The 17,789-nt window shown below is 40.1% G+C and overlaps 1 protein-coding gene across 2 annotated transcripts in view; it reads left to right on the plus strand.

The window, feature by feature from the left end:
* The window catches only part of IGSF1 (immunoglobulin superfamily member 1), a 432,586-nt gene that overhangs the window by 399,831 nt on the left and 14,966 nt on the right, over positions 1-17,789 (plus strand). Inside the window, exons 2-4 of one of the 2 annotated variants that reach the window (XM_082717676.1) lie at positions 13,076-13,222; positions 15,093-15,207; positions 16,158-16,219. In XM_082717676.1, the coding sequence (XP_082573802.1) occupies positions 15,193-15,207; positions 16,158-16,219 (77 nt within the window). In that variant the 5' untranslated portion in view covers positions 13,076-13,222; positions 15,093-15,192. Of the gene's footprint in view, positions 1-13,075; positions 13,223-15,092; positions 15,208-15,879; positions 16,024-16,157; positions 16,220-17,789 lie in introns of those variants that run through there. The other variant, XM_082717677.1, reaches the window with a different exon arrangement.

Consider the following 17,789-nt stretch of genomic DNA (forward strand, 5'->3'; position numbering starts at 1 on the left):
TTTAAATCTCTGCTTTGGACCCCCAAATAACTGCTTTCTATATACTGCTTCTCCTGAAATATAAGGGGAAAAAACAAGGGCAGCACAACTTATTAGTTGGTTGGCATCGGACAAATTCTTTTTTCAAACTTTTTGTTTTTATCAGCCATTATTATTGAGAACTCACCTGTGGTAAGCATACAGTTCTACAAGTGTGACAAACTTGTATAGACACGTAACCACCACCACAATCAAGATAAAGAACATTTCTTTTACTCCCCTCAAATTCCCTCATTCCCTTTTGCAGAAATCCTGTGCTCCCAAAGCTGGACCCTGGCAACCACTGATCTGTTCTTCAGACCTATAGTTTGTCTTTTTTGTAATACCATATAAGTGGAATCATGTAATATATAGCCTTGTAAGCTTGGCTTCTTTCATGTGGCATAATATGTCTTTAAGATTCATTTATGTTTATTACCATTATTAGTAGGCCATTATTCATCAGTTGATGGGCAGTTGAAATGTTTACAGTTTGGGGCTATTACAAATAAAGTTGCTGTGGACATTCAAGTAGCAGTGGTGCTGTGCTTGCTAGCTCCTCAACTCAGACCAAAGGTGACTGGCAAGAGATGAACGGCCCCTGAGAGAGACTTTTGGACTAAGAACCCATGAGGATTTAACATTCCTCTGTCCCTTCACCCAGTCTAATCCATCAGCAGCACCATTTATAAGGGTATTTTTATTGCTGACCACGGTTTAAAAAATAGTCATTTTTCATTTCACGAAGATTTTTTATTTGTATCTTCTCTCTCTCCTTCCCATTTTCTGTATTTTCCCATTTACATGTACTTCTCTTCGGTTTCTGTACCTTTTTTCTCCTTTTTCTCCTTTTTTCTTCTCTTCCTTCTCTCCCTGTCTTTTCAATCTGTTCTTCTCTTTTCCTCTTACCTCCTCCTCTCTTTTTCCTTTCATTTCCTTCTTCCTTCCCTGTCATCTTCTGCTATAGAAATTTGTATTTACAAAAGGCTTAAATCAAGGATGTAGCCAATTTATGTGAACTGTTACATATCATAAGCATTTTGTGCATTGCCAAGTCATTTTATTTCCTTGTTTTAACTAAGCACTCAGTTCCATTTCTATTACATTGGATCACATCAGTCAATTACACTTAATTTCTTTTAGCAATTTTGAAAATTTCAGCAGACTAGAGCTTTTATGTTTTGCTTGAAAATACGCAGTTGTTGATTCCTATGCTGCATACCACTGCCAACCCGTCCTGCCCTCCATTAAAATGCCTATGTTTTGACAAATTGGAGTCATTAGTATTTCAGCCCTCTGAAATAGGTTTAATCATTCAGGTAGTGATGTTCTATGTACAAACTTTGTATTAACAGACTCCCCCATTTCTTTTCTTGTTAAATAGGAACCTGATATATTTAAGCATCCTAGATTAGTGTTACAGGTGCACTTTCAGCCCACCCACGAGGACCCATGCTCAGATTCCCATGTTTAATGACAGTGAGCATTAGGGGGACTAAAGAACTTCATTTTGTAGCTTTATTAGGATTGCTCCTTTTGTACCTAGGCTCTTTTTCACAAGGCTTTGGCTTAAGAGTATGCTAGTTAATTCGTATTCTGTTTCCTTTCCCAGGATCATGAAGCCCATCCTTAAACGAAATACAGAGGTGGGGGACTTATGGTGGTCTGGTCTTGCTAGCTGTGAGTGAGGAAGCCCAAGAACAAGGGGAAGTGAAAGAGGCCACAGGGAAGTATGGTGTTTAGTGTATGTAGAGAAATAGTACCAGCATCAAAGAACCAAATTGAAACATCATTATCTTAGGAAAATAGTTTTAGGGAAGGACAGGAGAAGGAAAGGGAGAGGAGAGAAGGGACAAAGCAGAGGAGAAAGGCTAAGGGAGGCCAGGCCACTGAGCAGTCCCTTACTTGCCTGGTTTTCAGACTATTCAGCATCCGACTGTCTCCCCGCTAAATAAGTGCATCTTAGCTTATGGCTACTACCCAAATGTTCCCCTCATCCTGCTATTTTCATTGAACACTTCAAGTACAGGTCTGCCAAGCACAGAGCTGGGCTGCATTATGCTCCCTTGTTTCCCACTCTATCTTTCTATTAATGCAGATGAAGATGGATTTAGTTTTCTGTGAAGCCACAACGCACAACTGAATCATATTGAGCTTACAGTCCCTGAAAACCCCTGAATCTTTTTTACATGTGCTGTTACTTAGTCATGTCTCCTCCTTTGCTTGTGCATCTGGTTGTTTTCCAACCCAAATGCAGGATTTCACATTTAAGTTCCATAGTTTGTGAACATTTAAAAATTAGTTTGATGTATGTGTTATTAAGCTTATTTCAGACGTTTTTGAAAATAACATTTTGAAAATAACTCATTAATTTTGCAGTCAAGTAAATGTCCTGTTTTGTTTTCATTCTGAAAATTAATTTTCAGAATGAAGACACAGATAATTAAGCTTTCAAGGACATTTAGATTTTCAAAATTCATCTTTAAAATGTAAATGTTCTCAAATTTAACCTGTTGATAAATAACAGATTTAAATTCGTTTTGCCGTGGATTTCAGCCTGAGGCGGAACAAAAAAGTGGTATATGTTTAGACTGTCTCCATCCTAAAATGGTGCAATGCTGCAAAAACAACCATGGTCCATTGTTGCTGGGCAATGGAAGCATCAGGAATCAAACTCCCTTTATTTTTGCATTTACTTATCTTTAGCTGAATGTTGAGATGGGCCAGAAACAAATAAGTTATTTGTTACATAAGTGAGATGGTTAATGTATTTCAAGAAATTTTTAGATCTTTCTTAGTGTTTATGTGTATTTTCTGTGTTTTCATCCTTGGAAAAGATACAAATTATTTAGAGCCAAAATTAAAATTACATTAAAATAACTCAATATAACCTTATTACTTTGTGATAAACATGAGTCTTACAAAAATCTCTTTGTTGATTTTTCCATTTGAATGATTCTAGCAGATGTCATTAAGTTATAAGGTGATGGATTTATAAAATTACAGAATGGTCTTCTCATTTTAAGGGAAAATGCAGGTTGTTGTTAGCTTTTGTTTCTCTCCCTAAACTGAGGGAACACAAATTCAAAGAAAACTTTCTCAAACTAAAATGCATAATTAGTATATTTCCAGCTCTGCTCAATTTATGCCCAGTCCTTTATAACTACTGAGAATACCATTCAAAAACATCTTTCAAAAGTATCATAAGTTGTTATGTCCATTATCAGTTATAATAGCTATATTATTTACATATGGCATATCAGAATCCACTTCAAAGACACCATTGCCTCTGAACAGATTGTTTCTTCTGCAATTAGGGGCTGTATACTAAGCTAGCTAAGAAAATAAGCATTAGCCTCATGTACCTAGGCTCTAAATTTAACAGCATTGTTGTGAAGGTAAATTAACAAAATGGATTTATGGGCATTTGGGGAGGAAGGAACAACAGTGCTATACATAGACAAAGAATTATAATAACAATAATAATCATCAGATCTGACCTAGTGGAAATTGGACAGCAGAACTAAAAGCAATTTTACAAACCTTTCAAAACTGTCTTCTTTTTTTCCCCTATTTGTTTCCATGGCAATCTTTATTTGTGTAAAAGGCTCACCATTGGGATTAATTGCACCATTAGTCCAAACTTTCTCTCCACCTCATTTTCCAAAAGTCGCCTACCACCTGTCCATTTAAACAAATACACAAGTAAGTTCAACTAAACAACTAGTTAATTCAGTAAAATTCGTTCAAATGCCTTAGGACCTGACTATCTCAAGATGATTTGAAGATGCTAGCCTTTGAGATGACATTGTAGGTAACATGGCCAACTGCAAACTAAGAATGGGTTTCTTCCACTATAACTGACAACTAAAGTAAGGAGAGATTGGTAATGCCAAAGGAAGGAAAATCAACAGAAATAAATGTGACAAGAAGAGCAGAAAATGTTAGGATTCTGATTAGTTTTCTTTATCATAATGTCTAAAATTGTAATGTGTATATATGAATTATAAATTATATACATGAACTATAAATTTATACACACACTATATATGTATACATATTTTACACACACATTTCCTCTCGGCTTTTTTGCTTTACCTGTTCAACCTAGTGTGTTTTCTATAATTTGAACATAAATTTAGATTTAAAGAAATGTTGCAAGAACCCTATAAAAAATTCCCAGATCCTCTAAATTTCAACATTTTAATATATTTGTTCTTTCTATATATATATTTTATCTTTATATTGTATTAATATATATATTTCTATTACTCTCTATATAGTATAATTCTCTCTATATGTATGTATATAGACCATATAATATATATAAACCATATAATATATTTTTTCCTGATCCATTTAAGAATAAGTTGAAAATATAATATTCACATCACCCCCAAAATGGTGCATATTTCCTAACAAAGAATCCTGATTATTTCTTAAATCTGCCCTAAAGTGTTCCACAACTTTTTAAAGTTCTTTTTAATCATAAATTATTTGTTGTCTCAGCAGAAAATAATGGATAAAGATAAAAGAGCAGTATCACCAGTAATTCTCCACCACATAAAAAATGAGCAGGATGAGCATACTGCTTTCTTTGAAGTGTTTTCTATGTAAAGATTACAGGATATCACCACATATTTGTAAAAGATATAACATTTCTCAAAAGCTTCATCAATATAATTTTTATTTTTATTTTTTAATTTTTATAATTAAAAATTTTTTTATTATGTTACGTTAGTCACCATACAGTATAATTTTTAAAAATCCAGTGCATGGCAGCTCATCTTTTATCGGGGAAAATATTTGCATTTGTTAGCTTCTGCTGTAAAAACAGTGACAATTTTGCCTCTCCCTCTTTCTCCCCACCAACATTCTAGATTCAGTGGTTTCTATCTTCAAAATAACTCCCTTCCTCTTTCAGTTTTCAGCCGCTTTATTAACTCAAAATTCCTCTTTTCTAGGTGACAGATGCTGAACTATAACAACACAGGTTTTAGAATCAGAAAGCCCGGATCAAATTGTAGCTCCACTGCAGACTAACTTGTGTGATCTCAGGCAATCTGCTTAACCTCTCTGGGCCTCAGTTTTCTGGTGTGTAAGAAAGGAATTCTAACAGTGATGCATCGTTATGAAAACAGAACCTGCCTCACAGTCAGCATTCAACAAATGTCCTTGTCGTCATTGTTCGAAGCACCCAGCAGGAGTGTTGTGAAGGCAACTGTGACAATGTGTGGAAAATCTTAACATGGTGTCTGAAAAATGAGAAGTGCATGATAAATGGTAGCTTGTATTAGTGTTATTTCTGTATTAGGCATAGGAGATACACAGATGAATAAGTCACCCTCTCCACTTTTGGAGAACTAACCATCTAGTATTTACAGCTGTCAGATTAATCTGACCAAATTTCAGAGTTCAGTTCAAATGTGAACTTACCCACAAGGCCTTCACTGTTCCTCTCGGCCAAAAAGAATATTAAGAATATTATCCTTTACTAAACTTCCATGACCTTTTTTTCTGCTCTTTTCTTATCAAACTTTAACACATTGTACTTTTACTTTTGTTTACACGTCTTTGTTCCCACTTCTAGACTTTTAGTTACTAGAAAGGCAGTGAATGGGTTGTATTAATCTTTTAGCTGCCAACATACGCACAGAGCATTTTGCATTCTTTGGTTCCTCCCTCCTTCCATCTTTCATGTTTATAATGGGCATTTAATAAAGGTCAGTTAAATGAATAAGCATTAGAGTTAACCATATGAAGTTCAAGAAAACATATGTTACCAAGTCTGTCTCATGTATTTTCAAAAAGTATAAAATTTAAGCTACTTCTTGAGGTCATAAGAACAGACTTCCACTTCATGTTGAGTCTGCATTGAGTTCCACTTGGTAACTTTTTGGCGCCATCTTATAGCTATTTCAAGTGGGATTCTTTCGTGGTGTACATATTTTTAAAATATTGTCATGCTGTGCCCAGGATAGTCACAGAACTTCCACAGCAAGTGCTCCTTGTTGAAGTACAGAGTTATTAATAATGACAAGTCATTTGGATACTTTAATAAGCGTCCAGCACTATTTCCATTAGTTAATATATATTTTTAACATCACAGTGCCTAACGGCAATCATAGTGTAGGTTTCCTTGGCACTGCAGTTTCCCCACTGGATTATGCCATCCTAAGTTACTGGAGAGCTTGTTAAAAATACTAAGAGAAAATCTTCTGTAAGTAAAGGACACATAATTAATCAAAAAGATCTTTAATGCCAAGTAGGCAAACCTTTTCCTCTACTCCTTTTAGGACACGTAGAAGACTTCCCATATTTTTTTCTCTACATTCCTACCCTTCCTCCTCCATTTGCTCACAGGGGTTTAAGGAAAGGTGATTCGATAGGGCCATCCACCAATCTCTCCAGAGCCGTCTACACCCCGGCCAATCTCAGACACCAAATGACATCCAAAAATTCAGTGGCCATAGTTTGCAGCAAGTCAGTTCTGTATCCTTAGTACTGACAAAGTTGTGAAAATAGTTTCTCATAATTAAGCATTGGAATGTATTTGCCCAGATACTTAGTAAAATTATTCATTGATTAATATACAGGCCTTCTCCTGTTTTGCTTATTCATGTATCCTCAGAATTAGAAAGCAAAGTAGTTGTGCAATGAATATTTGTTAATAAATGCACAAATAAATAAAATCCATTTGCCTAAGATCTCATAGTACCTAAACACGTTAAGCACTGAAGACAATTGTTTCGTTTTTTAAAGTACCGATACGAAACAGCTGCTCTAATTTTTATCAGGTGAATCCCATCAAGTACTTATACTAATTTCCTATAGGAGTTTTGAGTATTTCTGAGAATTCAGGTGAGACTTCTATTAAATCACCTGTTGCATTTGAATTTATTGCAATTAATTTTGATTTTCCTTTCCCTACACACTCTCTCCTTCTCTAAACTGTCCTCTTCCAAATCCCATAATTAACTGATGTGCTGATTGGGCAGTTGTCTGATTGGACACATTGGAATCTCACACAGACTCCGATCTAAAAATTACCAGACCTCTGAAAGGGGTCAATTTTTTCATACATGGGTATTTAATATGTGTAACTCTAATTGTAATCTCCCCCATCTTCAGTTTTTGTTTTCTTTTAAAACAGAAACCTGAACTACTATGAGCCTGAATTAGAGGGACAGGTGGATTGCCAGCTCTAGAAGTGGCCTCTGAGCCCTGTCCCTGAGGATCTGTGCCCAGGATAGCATAACTAATGGCAGAGAGAGAAGGTCATTTTCTTCTTGGTTGGAAACCCTCCCTTTAGACTTAGATCATAACCTGGCTTTTCAATATGAAACAAATAAGAAATTTTACCAAAAAGTTCTAGGGGACAGACATGGCCCGGAATGATCTGACTTCTATCCAGGTCTCTAGCCTCATTTCCAGCCACTCTCCACACATCTTGTGCTGCCATAGATTGCAATTCTTTGCCCAGTATTTCCCCCCCAAAAGTGAATCACAGAGTGGAACATCAGGGAGACACCAGATGGGCGAAGCAGGCAGAAGTTTTGCAGTAGGAAGCCTTATAGGTGCCCTCACCAGGCCAAATGATAGGGATACTTGAGTCTGGGGAACTTAGATGGAGAACCTCCTAAGTGCTGCCAATCAGAATTCACTGTTTTCTCCACTATGCTCCCATAATGCTTTGACAGTGAGTCTTTGAAAGTGTACCACGATCTGCATTATATTATACTGATCTGTGAATGGCATACATTTCCCACTAGATCATAGTCTTGAAGAGAGTTCTATCTTTATTTTCTCATCTTTCTCATCACTTTTTATAATGCTTTGGTACAACTGAATACAACTTGTATTCAGATACAAGTGTTTTACTTGTCTGGAAAGAAGGATGATGGGATGAGACCCAAGAGAGTATCCATTTGAGTCCTATTCAGATTCCCCCCGCTCCTCATTACTGTCCTGTCTCCACCCGCACCATCATCACCAACTGAAATCCCAGATACTATTGTAAAGAGATATTTAAAAAATGATTACTTTGAGGCTAACCAAGAGTTCTATATTAAGATTTAGCTCACAGTTATCGAATATTCATTTGACTGATGAGGAGATGGAGACTCAAATAACTCTCAGCAGCTTGCCAAATGTCACACGATTACCCGGCTAGTAAATGGCTCTGCCAGGACTGAAATTCAAGCCCCCGATACAAAGTCAAATTCTCTTTCCACAAACACTAGAACATTTATATTAACTCTTCTCACTTTCTACTTTATAGTTCGAATGCACCTAGTTGCTTAACCAGTAACATTTTCTGTGCACCATCAGTCAGGAAGAAGCTAAATATTCTGAATACATGAGGTTCATTTTATGTACATCTTTGTCTCGCTGTCTATTTACACCTTTATTTTATATGATGTTTTCCAGTGTGTTTGTATATGTATATATTCAGGTATCTGGCACACTCATGTATTTATACACATGGGCATTTATTTTTTATTTATGCATTTATGTATTTATCTTACTTGTAGGGCTATGAAGCTCTTACTTCCAATGCTATTGGAAGAGATCATATCAATTAATTATACTTTAATTTCCTACAGTATTTCTGAGGATTTCAGCTTCAACCTGGTGTTGAATTTCAACTGAAAGACCCCGCCCCCCCCCCTTCAGCTCTTAAGCTTCTTCGGGAGAGGACAGAGAGAGCAGTTGTGTGCAGAACCAAAGAGCTGAGCTCTGGAAACACCTCAAAGCCAACAGAAGCCTCAGCTACGAGAGCGGGAAAATAAGAAACAAAAACTACCTAAGCTTAAAAGAGAATGAGAAAAATGATGACAACAAGCAAAAAGTACTGCGGTGCTGCAGAGGAACCACGGACCTCAGGGATCAAGACATACAGCTGGCCTGGAAGAGTGAGCAGCAGGCAGAAGCCAAAGAAAAGGCCAACAGGAGGGGGCTGATGTTTACCACCTGGAAAGTGATACAGGACCATGTGAGCATTTTAAAAGGCAGGCAGGTAAAGCTCATCAAAGACTATAGGACACTGATGAATGAGGTCACAGGGCTTAAAGAAACCCTCAAGAAAGGAAAATTACAGAATAAATATCATGGAAGAGAGAACTGGTCCAAATGAAGACCAAATTGAGCTTCAGTCTCAAAAGTCTAAAACTTTAAGCAAACAGCTCTTCACAGTACAAGAAAAGGTAAAGGATCTCGAAAACACATCAAAGAGTTATAATATTCATGTATCTGGCATCCCTGAAGGTACAGAGAATGAGAGCAACCTTAAAAACATTATTAAGGAAATTACTGGAAAAGGTTGTTGAGAGCTAAGCATAGAATTCAGCTTACATATAAAAAGAATTTACAGGTCCCTACTCAAATACAACTCTCAAAGTAACAGTCCAAAACACATAATTGTACATTATGATTTTAAAAGATTTTATTTATGTATTTGTGAGAGAGTGAAAGCTATGTATTTGAGAGTGAGAGCTAGAGAGAAAGAGAGCACACAAGCAGAGGGGCAGAGGGAGAGGGAGAAGCAGACTTCCCACTGAGCAGAGAGCCTGACACAGGGCTCCATCCCAGGATTCTGGGATCATGATCTGAGCTAAAGGCAGACACAACCGACTAAGTCACCCAGTTACCCCTACTTGTACAGTTCTTAAACCTGGAAGAAAAAGAAATAATCGTGCAAGTTGCTAAAAAAAAAATGGTGAGTTGATTTCCAATAAGGTGAAGAAGGGGTTGACGCTTCCCTGTGCCTCGCTTACAGTGGAAGAGAGAGAAAGTTGGAGCAACATCTACTACCAGATGAAGGTCTGGGATCTAAAGCCCTGAGTGAACCATCCAGCCACCTATTTGAGGATGAAAGAAGAATCTTTGACCATCAAGATGGCTTTAAGTCATTTGTCGGCCGAACTCTGCAACTCTTGGTTTTACTGGAAACACCTGCAGCCCAGGGACAGGGTGCTCCTGGAGATAAGTGGACTAAACTGATTTACAAAGCCAAGTTCCTTAGTAGAATGTGGATCTTAGTTGGGTGATTAATTGCATTTTTGCCAGCGTAGTTGTGAAAAACCAAGTAACAAATGTAATGTTGACCAAGTTGAGTGTAGCTAGCTAGCTAGCTAGCTATTCTGTGTGAGAAGAGTAAAAATGAAAAAGGAGAAGAATGAAAGAGAGATACGTGGGGGAGACGATGTGAACATAGTGAGATAATAATTGGGTGGAATAGGGAGACTGTGGAATCTGATGGTTAAAATAGGAAAAATAATTTTATTGTAAATACAAAAGCAATAAACTGTATTAACAGACTTATTTACAGAGTCTTCCATCCTCTCTGCTAAGGGTACTTGGACCTTTCAGAAAATTTGACAGGATCCTAGAGCACAAAACAAGTAGAACTGGAAAAGATGCCTGCACATTGAAACGATTGCCTATAAACTGGTATTTTTAGAAACAGATTGTAAACAGTGGGTGATGTTGCCATGATGTGTTTTTAAATTGCTAATTTGTGTTGCTCTTGCCGTTTACACATCTCCATTTAACTTTAATTATATAATTGGTTAATCATACAATAAATGGGAGTAAAAGAACCCTATTGTTAACTTCTTCACTTTCCTTTGGACAAGTGATTAAAAGCTCCCAAACAGCAGGCCCTCCCCTCTTCCTCCTCCTCCCCAACTCATGAAAATGCCTACAATTTGGACAGACTTGGAGGCAAGATAGGCTTGGAAGCAGAAAAAAAGCTTTTCTGGCACCGGCACTTCTAAGTATGCTGCCTATGTCAGACCGAAACTCATAGAGGCCGCTCTGCCTGCCCATACCAGCCAGTGGGGCTGGGCCCACCTCTTTCCTTCTGGGGCCATCAACTTCATCCAACACCAGAAAAGGGGACACTGAAATACTTTGCAGCCTACCCTCAGAGACCGCCTTTGTTTTATCCATCTATCCCTGAAACCCTACTCCCATGTACCCAGACACTCACAACGTATAAGCTCACATGCATCTTCTCTCTGTTCCTCATATAAATAAAAGGCAACTTGAGACACTAGGTAGGGAACACTGGGTCAGTAGTTTACCTTTTTGGTGAATGTTACGTAGACCAAACAGAACCTTGTGGCCCTGCTAGATTGGAACATGACAAAACCTCATTTTCTCTATCCACCCATTAACCTTAAGTTAAATTCAACTGGGTAATCACACAGTTGGTTTGCTTTGTGACAGGCACTGGGAGCCTGATCGTGCAGGCCTCTTTGCCTTCTGGCTCACAATGCCTCGTGACTCCCAGTGTGTGCTCTGATTAAATGTTTCGGTTCTGGTTCATCACTTATATTTGATTTATTCTAGGAATCTTCCCTCAAGGTCCTGAAAACACCCTCAGTTATAGCTTCTGGAAGTGACTTAGTGCCCCAAACTGTGCCCGTAGTAATTGAAATGCTTGATAAAGGATACGTTGAAACTCAAGTTGTGGGCAGGCGTCAGCTTCCATTTCTACCACCAAAACGAGGTGCCTCCCACCTCCAGAGCTCAAACCTCAACCAGGTCTTGCTGAGGGAACCTAATCTGTCTTCTTGGGTCTCCCCACTGTCCCAGACCACCACTTGTCTAGTTCTTCCCTGAATTGCTTACTCATCTACTTCACATACCCTCTCCCTTGTAGAAGAGGGTGATGGTTGAGGGGTTACTAGGGAGGGAAAGGGGTGCTAAAATATTAGCAACCTTCTGAACACACCGAATACTCAAAAGGTCTGTCTGGCACAGTCCTTAGGTGGTTTGCCACAGCAGTGAAGTGGCGGATGGGCGGAGGGGGCCACAATGCTCATGGCTGTCTTGAGGGTGTAAGAAAATTGTCAGGATTCTTGATAGCTCCTGTTTGCCAGTGAGAATCACTGTCTTAAAACATAAAACTGAAAGAAAGTGGTTTGCTTGTAAATGTTTAACAAACATTCTGGCAGAAAAAAAAAAAAAACTGATTTGTAGCATTTGCTTATTCAGTCCTGTAAATTCTCTGGCCCTAGCCAATTTTAAGATGCCAAAATAATATTACTGAATGCTGGGTTGGGATGAGGTGTACGCATTCAGCTCTCCTGAGCCAAGGCTAGCCAGTTCCATTACGTCACTGGGAAGAGGTCAGCTTTGCCCTGTGTTTCTCCTGCCTGGACTACTGTAAGTCGGATTTAACTTGAAAAAGATTTCTTCTTCCTACACTGCACTCAGTTATGGAAAAAGACTCCCAGACCACCCTGTGTGCAGTATCAGGCCCTTGATGTCTTTCCTTTTTCTTGTCCCGCCCTCTTGAAGTTTTCCTAGCACTCTTCTGGTTCTCACTACGCTTTTGTAAGAGAGTTGCTCTTTTCTTCTAAACTGAGAGTTTTTGGAGCTTAGAAAAGTCTTTCTTATAAATTACATTAGTCCCACCTCTATACTCAACCACACAATTTACTTCAATGTATATAGTATGACTCAATACAATATTATGTTTAACAGTTGTCTCATAATCCATAAGAAGTGATTCTGAAGCTTTGGCAAAAGAAACCCTATTCCAGCCCCCATGTTCAAGATGTGAAAGTGAGAAGGGGTATGGCTCTGGAATATTTTCTGGTTATCTCACCTGCCCCAGGATGGTGAGGCTGGGAGGTCCCATACAAGCCCTCTCATATCCATCTGGCCAGCTTAAGGGGATGGAGGGCTGGGGGGGGGGGGCGGGGTCTGATCTTTAGGAATGAGACTGATCATTCCTAAAACATTCCATGAAAGAGAATTGTTTAGTACCAGCCAACTCTAACCAACCAGGAGAGAATCCCAGATTTCTTGGGTGCAAGTGTGTGTGTGTGTGTGTGTGTGTGTGTGTGTGTGTGTGTGTGTAAGACTCAGAGTCACAGAGCCAATGGATTCCTGATGGGGGAAAATCAGCAGAGCCAAAGTCAAGAACTCTATCCTAGCTAAGTCTCAGCCCTAGAGTTGCTTGGCCCCTATCACTAGCTTTAAAATATTAGGTTACTCAAGTTTTCTCTAGAAAGTCATCCAGAGACTGTTTCTCTTTCTGCAGGCAGGCTGTAAGATTCAAGACCCACAGAGGGAGCCTAGAGATGAAACCTCTCCCATCTCAAGTGCCAGCTATCGTTTGAATGAGTTCGCGTCTAAGAAACCTGAATAATAAGTCCCTTCAATATTTCATGGTGTCCCAGAACAACAGGTAAGGGTGAATCATGTTCTTACCTACAGAGTCCCAAGACCTTTAGCAGGCTTCCACAGCCAATTTTAGTGGGGGAATCTGACTCTAGTTTCAGGTTGCTGGTCCAAAGCACAAGCTTTAGCCCAAGGACTTGCAAAGAGCAGGGGCACACTATCATTGCCTTTTTCCTACATTATTAACAGCACATTTGATTGGTGCTTTTCTATTTTACTAAGTAAAATCTGGTTTTTCAATTTTTTTATTTTATTATGTTATGTTAGTCACCATACAGTAGTACATCATTAGTTTTTGGTGTCGTATTCTGTAATTCATTGTTTGTGTATAACACCCAGTGCTCCAAGCAATACATGCTCTCTTTAATACCCATCACTGGGCTTTTATTAATTAATTATGTTTAGTTTTTTTCATTCTAAACATCCAACGTAGAGGTAGCCTAGGGTAGTGGTTAAGAACATGGGATTGCAGGGCACCTGGGTGGCTCATTTGGTTGAGCGTCTGCCTTTGGCTCAGGTCATGATCTCAGGGTCCTGGAATGGAGTGTAGTCTTCAGTTGGGCTCACTTCTTCCTGTTCAGTGGGGAGTCTGCTTCTCCCTTTCCCTCTTGCCCCCCCCCCACCACATACTCTCTCTCTCAAATAAATAAATATATTAATATTTTTTTTAAAAAAGAACATGAAAAAAAAAAGAACATGGGATTGCAGTACACAAATATACATGAATATTGAATCATTGTGTTGTACCCCTGAAACTAATATAATGTTGTATGTCAATTATACTTCATTAAAAAGAAAGCATGAAAGAGCTAAGAGGTTCACTTATTTTGCATAAAACTTTTTAGAAATCCTTTCTACATAAAACCGATTTATAGATATGTTAAAAGCAAGACAAATAAGAACATGGGACTGTAAATACAGACTGGCTGGATGTGAATCCTAGCTCTGCCACTTGTTGGCTCTGTTGGCCTTGGGCAATTTGCTCAGCTGACTGTGTCTCAGTTTCTCCATCTGTAAAATGGGGCTGATAATGATAGCCATCCCATAGTGTTGTTATGGGGAGAGAATGAGTCAAGGTTTACGAAGTACTTAGTGCCTGGTACTATCATAGTGATTTCTATACACATGTCTTGAAAACTGGCACCGGTTATACTGACAGATAGTAACTATCACTACCAAGTTCCAAATGATCATCATGTTGAGCCAATTTTATTCCCCACTCCTTCACTGGCTCCACTGTCCTAGTTTAGGCACAGCAAACTGCTTGCAGCTCTCCAGGCCTTGCTGCTCTTTCCTATTGCAATCCCCTGGTTCTCGTGACACCTCCTCCCTTAGCTATCGTTTATGGGTTTTCCACCGCTGTTTACCCTTAGACTACAAACTCCTTAAGAGGAGAAACTAACGAATAAAAAGAAGAAATCAAAGAGCAGAAACTACCATTCTTTCTAAACCATCAGCTGGTAGGACAATGCATGGCACAAAGGAAATACTCAACAAATGTTTGTGGAATTAATGGAAGCTTGCTGTGGCCCAGGCACTCTAGAGTGGTTTACAGGGGGACTGTTTTTCAATACGACCCCAAACTCTGTGTACTCTGTGTATTATCCCCATTTTACAAATAAAAACTGAGTCTTGGAAAGTTTAAATAACCTGCTCCCCCCCCCCAAAAAAAACATCTATCTATATTCATATGGCTATGCTAATCCTTGGGGGATAATCTGCAGTTTCTAATGGTATGTAGGAACAAAGGATGCCAGAAAGACACAACTGATCTCACGTGATGCACAAACAGATGATATTCAATTCATCTGTTAAAAAGAGCTGTTGCTTTATTTTTATGTGGTTTGCTCTTAAATTGCAATATTTTTTTCCTTTAGATAATTTGTAATCTTCTATCATTAAGTTGGCTCTTTCTTCCGATGATCAGTTGATCTGCCAGTTTATTGGATGCTGCACTTTAATCCCATCATATGATATATGTCAGGAGCTTTGGTTAGTATCTTATCGATACATTTCTCACTTCAAAAAGTCTTTCGTGACCAACTACATTTGGAAGGTTGTCTATGTCATTGAAAGCATGTTACTCTAGGACATGTGGGGAACGCTTTACAGATTAGTAACAGTACTGGTGGCAGCAGCTCCCATTTATTGAGCACCTACCAGGTACCGGGCATACTGTTAGAAGTTTGATTTGCATGATTCCAACAAAGCCCCATGCAACCTCTTCTGCTGTTTTCTTTTACAGATGGGGAAACTGGGACTCAGGCAAGTTTAACTCACTTTCTTCAGGTCACTCGGGCTATTGCCTAGTGGAACCTGGACTGACATCTAGATTAGTATGTCTCTAAAGCCTGGGCTTTTATCCCAAGCTGGATTCTGGAGGCTGTCCAAGTCTCTTAACCCTCTCTGAGATTCAGTTTCCTCATCTGTAAAACTGAGGGAAGTAACACATTTCCTAGGGCTGCTAGGAAGATTAGAACTAATAGCTGCCCAGGGCCCAGAGGCATTTAAACCATGGTGGCCATGTTTATGCGTAAGTGGGCCATTAAATGGGCAGAGGAAGACCTGAGATCCTTTTAAAGGCATTGAAGATCTGCAGAGGAGGGATCTACAGCTTTGGCAGTCTGAAGAGCTGGCCCTCTCCCCTCCAGAATACAGTGACCCAGTGAAACTCACAGCGACCGGAGAGGGGGCAGGGGCCTGAATTTGGCTCCAGCAACCTCTGCAGGGAGTCAGGAGAGGCAGAGAGCTGGGAAGGGCATAGAAATCCGGGTCGTCAGAGGACTGCAGGTGTCAGGCAGAGTTGGGGTAGGTGGGCTTCCAGAGCCTGGCGGAGGGCGGGGACGAGGCTGGAGCGGACCAGAAAGCTGGCGGGGGAGAGAGAGAGGCGGGGCGCGGAGCCCTAGAGGCTGTCCTTAGACAGCTCTTCTCATGCCCGGCAGTTTGCTGCATCTGGGGGAGCTCACTGGAGAATCTCCAACGCCGGAGCGGGCCTGCAACTACCGTAAGTACCTACAAATGAGCGCATTGCCCAGTGGCTGAAGATTAAATACTATCCTTCAGATCCTAAACAAAACCCCGAAATAGTCTCCCTGCTGTAACTAATTGCAGCAAATCAAACTGCTCCCCAGTCTATCCCTCCCTTTCTCCGTCCCTCCACGGATCCAGCATTGCCTCGCTAAGAATCTCTGGGCACCGTAAATACCTTCCCTTTTCCTTCTCAGTCTTCCCTCCAAACCCCCAGCGAAGCATGTACCCGGCACCCTGCCGAGCCCAACCCCTTTGATTCTTGGAGCCCTCAGAGCTATGCAGGGGGCGAGCCATTAGACATTTCGGGTCTGTCACCCTCAAAAGCACTGCGGCGCTGTCTAGGGGTGGGGAAAGTGCTTGGGGTGGAATGGAAGGGGAGGGTAAAAGGACTAGACTATGGAAGTTGGCGGTCGGGGTGGGGTTGTGAAAGGCCAAAAATGGGCGTATCCAATTAACCTGAAGCTTGCTGTGGTTTCCCACAGTCCCTGGGCATAAGATTCATCTTCTGGTCTGGATGTAAATGGTACGGTTTCCTTAGCGACTGGAGAGTGGTTAGCCATGCTGAGAAGCCCCCTTCCCTCCTTCCACTCAAGTCCCCAGGAGAGGCAAAACCCTGGTTTAGGGGTCTAAGTGGCAAGCCTGGAATCTCAGCTGGCATTTCTGGGCAGAGTCCCAGGTTGAACCTTTCCCTTGGCAGTAGAACATGGCTTCACCAGTAAATCCTTGGGGGAACAAAGCAACAGGATAGAACTCAAACCCAGGCCTGGGCTAGGCCCATCCAAGGCAAGTGGGGGACGAGGAGATGAGGTGAAAGAGCATCTTTAGGGTCCTACACCAGGTTAATACCCCCTTGGGTAAGAAGAAAAATAGCCACCTTGTAATGAAATGTTTACCATGTGTCCTGTACATATATTATCTCTGATCCAACACAAAAACAATCCTAGGTAAGTATTACTCCCCAACTTTACAGATAAGAAAATTTCAGCGCGGCTAATTTGAGCATCCAGAAATGCAAAAGGTAACTGTTTCCTTGGATCTCTGAAGGTCCACCTGTTCCCCACAGCCCAGATGTTTGAAAATGAATCTTCTTGTTTTTTTGCTCCACCATCCCACCCAGTGTTAGCATTGGAGCAAACTAGAGGCTACAGTGCTGCTATCCGTTCTGGGAAGGGAGATCAGCCCTTTTCTGTTCTAGGGGCTGCCTTTACAACCACTCTACTGAGATAGGGTGAAACAGCCAAGATCTCAGACTCTGATATAGAGTTGGTGGAGGAGAGTTAGCTTGAGTTTGTGTGGTAGGGATACACTTTCCCTTGACAAAAGGATACTTTGGGTGCAGTGGTGGAGAAGAGGCAAGAAAGCCAAAAGGGTCTGTCTAGTGTACATATAGTTAATAGTGATTTTTTTTTGGAAAATGAAAAGGCTTCCCTGAATTCAGATATCTTTATCATATTTCCTTAGGACCAATGAACAAAAATGCTTATAAATTATGGGCAGCAAATACATCATTTACACCTTACATTAATTAACTCAAGTAGCTTGAT

This window comes from Mustela nivalis (assembly GCF_964662115.1).
Source record: "Mustela nivalis genome assembly, chromosome: X".
NCBI classification, from domain to species: Eukaryota; Metazoa; Chordata; class Mammalia; order Carnivora; family Mustelidae; genus Mustela; species Mustela nivalis.